This window comes from Pyxicephalus adspersus, chromosome 12, assembly GCF_032062135.1.
Source record: "Pyxicephalus adspersus chromosome 12, UCB_Pads_2.0, whole genome shotgun sequence".
Classification (NCBI taxonomy): Eukaryota; Metazoa; Chordata; class Amphibia; order Anura; family Pyxicephalidae; genus Pyxicephalus; species Pyxicephalus adspersus.
Genome location: NC_092869.1, coordinates 39,126,338 through 39,135,631, shown reverse-complemented (window position 1 = coordinate 39,135,631; position 9,294 = coordinate 39,126,338). Strand labels below are relative to the sequence as shown.

General features: G+C 40.6%; 1 protein-coding gene across 2 annotated transcripts in view; it reads right to left on the bottom strand.

Moving 5' to 3' along the window:
* Nucleotides 1–1,950: 1,950 nt before the first annotated feature.
* The window catches only part of CCDC85C (coiled-coil domain containing 85C), a 94,996-nt gene continuing 87,652 nt past the window's right edge, over nt 1,951–9,294 (bottom strand). The window contains exons 4-6 of one of the 2 annotated variants that reach the window (XM_072429008.1): nt 5,668–5,763; nt 4,345–4,443; nt 1,951–2,884 (exon numbers count right to left, since the gene is read on the bottom strand). In XM_072429008.1, the coding sequence (XP_072285109.1) occupies nt 2,795–2,884; nt 4,345–4,443; nt 5,668–5,763 (285 nt within the window). In that variant the 3' untranslated portion in view covers nt 1,951–2,794. The remainder of the gene's footprint in view (nt 2,885–4,344; nt 4,444–5,667; nt 5,764–9,294) is intronic. The other variant, XM_072429009.1, reaches the window with a different exon arrangement.

Here is a 9,294-nt window from a genome sequence, read left to right as displayed (position 1 = left end):
CCGTCGTGTAGGGGACAGTAGTGATGGATATCCTGGCTCTGTAATTGCTCAAGGTCTCACAGATCAAAAGAAGTTGTTAGATATCCAATGGTCTCCTGAATACCATGAATCCCTGGTCATGGCTCCAGTGCTTATAAAGCCAAGGGCAGAAAATTTGGGTTTAGGGTAGGAACAAAGATGGTATAGGCATTTGTGATTGGGACCGTTCATACCATTCCTGTTTTAAGATCCAGTTGTCATCTTTCCAAAAGCTTAAATCTTGGAAGGTAATTACTGTTACCCATGAATGACTCCACAAGGCTTGCAACAAGCCATCAACACACCTGGATGTGGCTTGTTTCTTTCATCTTGAAACGATCTGCCACTATTTCTAACAAGGCGGTATTTTATACTTTGATGACCAGGGCCAATGGCCTTTTGCAACCTTTCAAGCTTTATTCCAAAGCAATATTCATAGTTAGAATGGATGTATCAGAACAGGTGGATGCATATAGGGGGGTGGGAGTCTTCCTGTTATCCATGCCTAATGTAGCCGTGCAATATTTAAGAGTAAAAAGATCCTCTACAAGGTGCCTGCAGTTGTTCGTGTCCTTTTTTAACTTCTTCCCCCTTGATAAGAATTTTGATTTTAAGATGTTGGGGTTAAACCTCCAGCTACCAGCTTGCCCAGTAACTGTGCTGTTTTGGACCATTAGGGTGCTCATATTAGCCTGGCAAATGTTGGGTGGACAGGATCATGGAGGCTCTGCACAAGCTTTTCTGGACTCTTATGTATGTTCTCAGGAAGGACCTATTTTTATAATGGCAGACAAGTATTATGCCTTGCAGCATCTGCGTCGACTGAGCCAAGTGAGAACTCCTATATGACTAGCAGAGGAGCTCCATCTATTTTCTGCTTTCTGTAACCTTAAATGGTGAGAATTTGGGATTTGTATGAGTCTATAGACCAAAGGGTTATTTGCTGTATAGACCCATAGGGAAATTGCACAATGGCACTGAGGACGTATTGGAGCCACTGAATGGTTCCCAGAAACATTTCTGTATACAAGAAATCAAAGAATCATTGACCAAAATGTTATTTTCAAATCCCCATCATTTTATTTTGAGCAAGGGAATCCGTTCTTAGGCAGTTGTTCCCAAAAAGATTTCTTCTCCTCTCCTGTTCCAGTGACTGTTATAACATTTTGTCATCAATTTTTGTTCTAGAGGCAATGGTCACCAGGACAAATAAAGAAAGCCTATCCTCCTAGCAGAGACATAGATGATTAGGTTTGTTTGGCATTACTCTATGTAATTATAGTAAGGTGAGATTTCCTCCACTCAAACTGCCAATAGGCCACATCCCCAGTTTTTTTTAAATCAAAAAGAACCGATGTAGGCAATCTTGTTCTTCCTTATACATGTATGTATTGCTTATGTATGTTATATGTTCATTTACAATTAATTGCTAGATCATGTACTGACATTATAGATCTCATGAAACCGTCCTGATCTTTTATTCCGCGAAACATGTCGACAATCTAGAACCCATTGATTTGGTGTCTAGCACAGAAGATATTGTTTTTATTTAAGCAATGTATGAAATATGGTTGTTATATGTTTGATATTGAAATAATTTAAGCTATGTCATTAGTACCTAATTTGGCCTTAAAGTCCCAAAACCTACTCTCTTTTTTCTTTAATTACTCTATGTAAGGCTATATACAACAAGGTTTGGATTTTGATGCACTTTGAAGAGACCCTGTCACCAACCTAAAAATGCCAGTAAACTATCCATTTTTATTGCTTAATAAAGCTGCCTATCATAGGGCCAATGGGAAATGTGGCTCATGGCAATACTACTAGAAAATATTGGGGCTTTTCCCGATCGGAACAGCTGCAGGAATATCCAGACACCTCCTTATGTAACCAGCAAACAGGTACCCATTAAACAAAAACAAAATCTGCACCTCCTGTATACAGAATTTTTAATATACCGGCATAAAAGGAATATATTTTTCTCTGTCAACTTCTACGTTATCTAATACAGTGTAACAAAATAGAAATCCATCCACTTTATATACAGCACTTTGGAGGAAAAAAATACAAGAGAAAATTTTGGTCTTTACCAAATAAAAATCTACAAAGTCCTGGTTAAGATTATTTTTTTTGTTCCCAAGTTCCTTTAAATAAAACCTAAATCGGCAATATTTTGCCCTGGAGAGAGTTCACAAAACATGGGGGAAGGCGGGGAAAAAATCCCAGAATTCTTGAAGCTACGCTTCTTATTCTATACAAAAATATCCCGATTTGTGTTAAATAAAATGCACAAAATTCTGGATGTGATTTCCGGGGGGGATAATCCAGTGTGTAGCACTAATTGCCTCATAAGAAAAAAAAACTGTTCGCACAAAAATTCATCAGCTGATCTAAAGTCGTAGCGGGGGGTCAGGCTAGGCAGACAGGTAAAGAGCCAAAAATTGGGGCCCCCTCATCTAAACTCTGCTACAGTGATCTATGGAAGAGCCACCAATTGGGGTCCCCTCTTCTAAACTCCAGTACAGTCATCTATAGGAGCGTGTGAGTGAGACAAAGGAGACATTTAGTGGTTTTATATCCCCCCCATTTTTTTATCAATCTAACATCTGTACAAGTGATGAAGAATACAAAATGAAAGGTCCAGTAAAATCAGCAGACATCTGTACAGTCTATGGTGTCTCCAGCTTATCTAACGACCTCAAGTCACAGTATACAGAGTTCATCAATACAAGTGCCTTGGATCTTCCGCTAAAGGGAAGAGAATGGAGATTTAGTTCTACAAAGGTCCTTTGAACTGGTTTCCAGACAGATGTTGCCTGATTGAAGGTTTGGAATTGGCGGCATCTCCCAGTTTTCGCCATACCACCTGCAAAAGAACAGACGGACGTATGTACATTACATATTCCTCCAGCCGAGTGCAGATACATAGTAAGAGATTCTAGTTAAAGGGAACCGGTCACCAACCTGACACCCACAAAAATACTTTAAATTTTCCCTTTTAGTGTTTTTTACTCTTTTTAGCTAGGTCACCACCCGGCATTTTTCTGTAACCACCCGGCTTTGTTTGGGTTGTTAAAAAAAATTGGGCTGCCACTGGCCCCTGGGGAAAATACTGATAATGGTTTATCAATTTGCAATGTGGATTGAAAATTGTTCAGCTCCCTTCCTCTTTTGGGGGTGTCCAATTGCGGTCTGTGCTGGCCCATCCTCTCTGCCCTGTCATTGTCTGTACAACTTTTTCTGTAGCTGTCGGAGGAGAACGAGCAATGGGGTTAGGTGACCACTTTAATTCTGCTTGGGCTGCTGCCATTGCATTCCTTCTGATTTAACATCTAGGGGCAAGACAAGAATCGTCGGGGCGGCTCTGAACTAAAGGTGATTACTGCACCAAAAGGCACTTTTATAGGAAAAAAAAAGTCTGTGCTTTAAAGGAGAACCCAAATCCAATTGTCTATTCTTATGTAGCTGTTCCAGGTGGACAGAACCCACTTCCTCAACTCCATTGTATTTAGCTTGTTTAGATACAATATGGGCAGCACTCTGGCCTTTGCACTGCTAGGTCCCAGGTTAGAATCTCAGCCAGGACACTATCTGCATGGAGTTTGTAGGTTCTGCCTGTGTCTGCGTGGGTTTCCTCCAGGTACTCCGGTTTCGTCCCAAAAACATGCAGTTAGGTTAATTGGCTTCCCCCCAAAATTGACCTTGGACTACATTAATGACTATGATAGGGACATTAGATTGTGAGCTCCTTTGAGGAACAGTTAGTGACATGACTATGGACTTTGTACAGCGCTGCGTAATATGATGGCGCTATATAAATACTATGTAATAATAGCGAATGTTGTCACCATAGGACAGGAAGTGTGGTTTTTGCAGGATCACTGGCTAATAATACAGGACAAACTAATGCGGCCACTGAATGATAAACGGAGATTTAAAAGATTTTCTTTAAGGTGCAAAACTTGGGAAATTCACTGGGTGGCTCCATCAGGACTCCAGCATCAGTTGACACCCTGGGTAAAATTGGCCACATTTTAGGGAATACTAGATGCCGGTCTCCACATGTTTCCAATGCCATAACTTACTGAAGTGGAACAAGCACGCTGCTATTGCATGTGCAGTCCTAGCTAATAATGGAGACTTCATTTGGGTCAGTGACTGGTTCAGTTTAACAGGGTGCAAGAGTGTTTTCCAAAAAGAGGACAACAATGGCACCAGTCACATTATTACTAAAGTCTTTCTTAAATCCAAAGATGGGACAACTGGCGGCACCTTTGTCTATATGAGGTGACCGGTGCAGCACTGGATGGGACATTAGGTACTCACGTTGCACATTTCTCGGACAATCGCCTTCTCCTTCTCGCTCAGGTCCTCCTCGTAGCTGTCAGGGGCCTGTCTGTCCAAATTTTCATGAACCTCTAGCACCTGGAGGAAAATAAGGATTTTTTTATCCAAGGCTGTATTCTAAATTCTGCACCCCCTCTCTATAGCTTTGATTGGGAGAGATTGGTCATATTAACCCATCCGGGGGTCTTAATATGGCCAAATATTAGACTATTCCATCAATCGGCTACTGAACTGTAATATTCTTTACCAGTCTGAGATGTCGATGGAAGACCTTATAGAGAAACACCATTCAATTACACTTTATCATCTTTCATAGGTAAACCAGCATATTTTCTGCTTTAAATTTGACTTTTCAGCTTAATAAACAGTGTTCAGATTTGCTAAAGCTCTCCAAGACAAGAGAATATAGTCTATCATAGGAGAACCTGGATGATCCAGCAAATCTGAAATGGATAATTTAAAAATCATCAAGTATTTTCAGTCTTTGACCAGATCCATTCCAAATATCCTGGATCACCCAGGTTCTCCCATGATAGTCTTGAAGAGCTTTAATAAGTCAGGTCCATTGTCTCAGTTACTGTGTACGCACAGCGGTATAAAATAATATAGATAAAGCAGGAAATTTCAGAATTAACCTTACATAGGGGCTGCCCACTCTGCAAGGGTTGAATGCTCATTTTTGTTTAGGGTGGCATTTAAAATGCATTTTATTTATTTGATCCCGTGCTCTATGCTTTCTCTTCATGTCACTAGTACTTCTTTCTCTTTGGTGCTCCATCAGTTGAAACCCTGATGATTTCATTTATGATGCAGGAGCAGCAGTCCTGCATTGTAAGTGAGGAAATGGAAGGCTGACCTGGAAGCAGCAAAGCTCCACCTGCTGGGGGATTTGATGAATAACTGCTTTTTGAATGATGCCCTACACAAAGTTCAGCTTTTAAAAACCATGTCAATGTTTTTTTTAATACTGTTAGGTAGTCCCAGAAACTCAAGGATTGTATCTAGAAGTCAGGAAATCAACAACCAACAATTGTCAGACTTCTGGTGGGCATTAAAATCCATTTGCAACAGTCATTTAAACATTCCAGTTGACTTGTGTGTTCTATAATAGCCTCCTCCTCTGACAACTATTTGCATGGAGCATGACTACATGTAACAAGACTGCATTATGTGCCTTGTGCTGGTCTGAATGGCCTTATTACAAAATCGATATCATGCAAGAAAGACCATGCACCATTTTCAAGATACAACTTAATAGTAATCGGGAGGCTGCTTTCCCATTCTTTTTCCCTATTTACATACCTTCATCGCATGCACTACTGCCTCTGGTTTCTGCACCACTGAGATGTAACCAGTAGGGGGAGTGGAGGCGGGATCTGATGGTAACCGTGTGGGGCCCTAGAATATAGATGAGAGGTTAGCATGCGTCACATTGTAGTCCTTGGGTAATAAAAATTAGCTAGCCATACCATATTTTGGATTTGAATAGACCAGGGGTGTCAAACTCTGGCCCCCAACTACCTTTTTTTGGCCCCCAAAGGAATCCTAAATCTGAACTGCAGCTGGCCTGGCCCAGAATGGTTACCTTTTCATAGAAGAAAATTGCTATTATTATTGTTAGCCTGTGCAAAAAGGTTGCCATTAAAATTTAACTCGGAAGGCTACAAATAGAGAATGTGGCATAAGATTTTTTTCTGAAGTAAAAATAAAATCTTATGCCTCTTCCTCTATTATAGGATTGTTCCAGATTGAATGACCTCTCTGTTTCAATGTGAAAAGATTTAAATCTAGTGAGAAGGAAAAACTTTCTCAATTTTTTTCAACAAATTTCATTGGCCCACAACTTTTGTCTAAGTTTTTAGTTTTGGCCCTCTGTGTATTTGTATTTGACACCTCTGGAATAGATGAAAATGTCTAAAAGGAGTAAAACTGTTTAATTGTACTGCAATATGGACATAATTTCAATTAAAAATTGATTAGACTTTTGGGGCGTTTAGTTTTTTGTTTTATTTTTATTTTTTAATTGATTAAGAATCAACGACTTTTTGCTTCTCATGGGGCTCCATAAGCCACTGATCTGGAGTTGGAGTTGATTTAGCAAAGCAATACAGGCGTTTCACTTAGCAAAATGAATTGACCCTTTGGCAAAGGATATTTCACTTTGCTTACTGATCCATTCATCCATGTATGACGTGAAGGAAAAATCCTGGTTTTGGAATTTCTTGCATGTGATTGGGAGTTACCAATGGCCTTCATTATTGTTTGGATATTCTTTGCAAAGTCACCACATTCACTAAGCTGAGTGCAAAATCTCTTGCAAGGAAATAAAGAAAAGTGAACAGTTCATATTTTTTAGTATCTCAATCCCATTGTCTTCCCATCTACATTGAAGCATATATATTTTTTTCTTCTTAGCAGTACAGGTGCTCTTTGAAACCTAAGATGTTTGGCTCGCCAAGCAGCTGCGTGCTGAACATTCTAGCTGAGTAGTTAAAGAGCTGTCAGCCACGCAAGGTCCCATCTCCAGCCGAGCGCTCGCACTCAGATCTAGCACATAATGTGACAGGGGCAGCATCTGCTCAGCAATCAACGAGCATCCTGGTTATATAAGATGACGCTCGGGAAAGGGAGCGATCACGCACACACGCAAGCGAGGGGGAATGCTATGGAGAGATTCTGAAGCTGCTGAACAATTGCCAGCAAATATTAAATATGCCAAAATAAAGCTGGCATAAAAAGGAACCCGCTACCGGTCACAGCCGGGGCTCCCATGCACCAGGGGGGGACCGGCCAATGTGGAAAAGCCCCAGGGCAAAACCACGCAGGGTAACACAATTGCAATAATACAAACAGCTGTTGAATAAATGAACCAATTACCAATAATAGAGACCATGGGTAGCTCCCAGAATCCCAACGCCTGGTGTTGGGGATGATTGTCTATTATTCCATTGTGGGCCCCACAGCCCAGCATCAGGGATCATTCTTTATTCGAATGATTAGAAGCAGCACTGCGATCATTTATCAATAAAAAAAGAAGCCGCCCCTCCAAATAATTACTTCCATTTTTTTCTTTTATGGTGGTTGGGTAGCTGTGTTTTATACTTCATCAGGGTTCCTCCATGGATTGCTAGGGATTCCTTGAGCAATGGGAAATTTGTGATTCTCAGGTCAGATCAAGTGAGCCCAGCGATTATTTTGGCTATCTGTAAGGGTGACATTCTTCCCAATAGTCAGCAATGTAGGAGGAACTCTTCCCAATGACCACCACACTAATGTACTGTAAGCTATAGAAATTATAGAAGAGGTTCCCTAAAGACTTGAAGGCAATTTCAAGGGTTCCATGTTAAGAAAGGCTGCGCCTTATTATAATATCAGCCCATCCAATCGACTCCGATCCTGCTTTACTTGGGCAAGAGAGAAGGATGTCCATAAAACCCCCTATTAGTGTTTTTACATGTTCTCCAACTGTCCTTTGAACCTCAGCACTGCCTTGATTTTCTTAAAGAAAAGCCCCTAAAAACACACAACACTCCTAAACGGGTAGCATTGTCATAGTAGGGACTTCCAATAAAGGTCCTGATTAATTTAAGCTCTCCAAGGCTGGAGGGAATACACTTTCATTGGTGAAGCTGGGTGATCCAGCAAACCTGTAATGGATTTCTTTAAAGTCATTTGCTATAGCCAATGTTTTCAATCTTGAACCAGATTAATTCTAGGTTTATTGGTTCACCCAGCTTCACCGATGAAAGTGTATCCTCTCCAGCCTTGGAGAACTTTTAAAGAATCGGGCCCAATGTTTTAATGCTTGTATTTGTTTCTTGGGGTCATGTCAGGCCAGCGATTCTGAATCACCCTGGCAAAGGAACCCCTTTTCCAATGGAAAAGATTCTTGCTGGCCCAACTCCTACTCCAAACCCCTGTTGCAAAATCTCACTTGCTAGGTTAGTAGTGACATCTCACTGGCCTGGCTTATCAAGGAAAAAGGTAAATGGTCTTTTAAAGATCCTCTTGGAAAATTATCTCGAGACTTAACTTCCAGAAACCTGATGTCTGTATGGGGCTTATCTTTTGGGATTGTGTCAGGAGAAGGAACTAGTACTGGACACAGCACTGTTCTGCTTTAATGAAATAGAAACAGGGAGAGGGTGAGCTTGTGACTCCCTGCTGTATCACAGCCTGGATGGATCGACGGACAGCTGTACGCAACATTTATCTGATGTGTATTTAGCTATAGGCCCCAATCTCATGGTGTGCTAACACATTGCAATGCCCAGATTGTGTTTTTTTTTTTTTTTCCCTAAATACAGCACAGCACAATGCAAAGTAACATTACAAGACACAATGGTACTGCGATGACATTCAGAATGAATGGCACCACAGCATACCAAAGTGTTACATTGGGTAATACGCACTGCACCAAACAGATGCAAACCCAGCCTTAGGGAAGGGGGAAACACTTGTATAAAAGCAAAATCAATCAAATATTGGGCAATGTATCTGTAACATTACAAGATTGCTGATGCCCCTCACAATATAGATGTTTGGATGTGTAGGCGATTTTTCTGATTGGCATTTACCAGGCTATCTATCACAATTTTGTTTACCTTTATCAAATATGCAGCAATTGTAGATCATGTGAACGGTTCATAAATGTTTATATTGGATGAGGATATTTAATTTTATTATGTACATCAGGTTTGTTTATGGCCATTGCAGCATTCTGCCACAGGGTCAACTGTTCCCAAGGGAATAAGTTGCATTTGTGGACAGTTTTTTTTTTTTTTTTTGTAATATATGTAAGTCACACTTGGCCATGCAGTTGCTTTTCCTTCTTCTATTATTATTATACAGTATTTATATAGCGCCATCATATTACGCAGCGCTGTACAAAGTCCATAGTCGTGTCACTAACTGTCCCTCAAAGGAGCT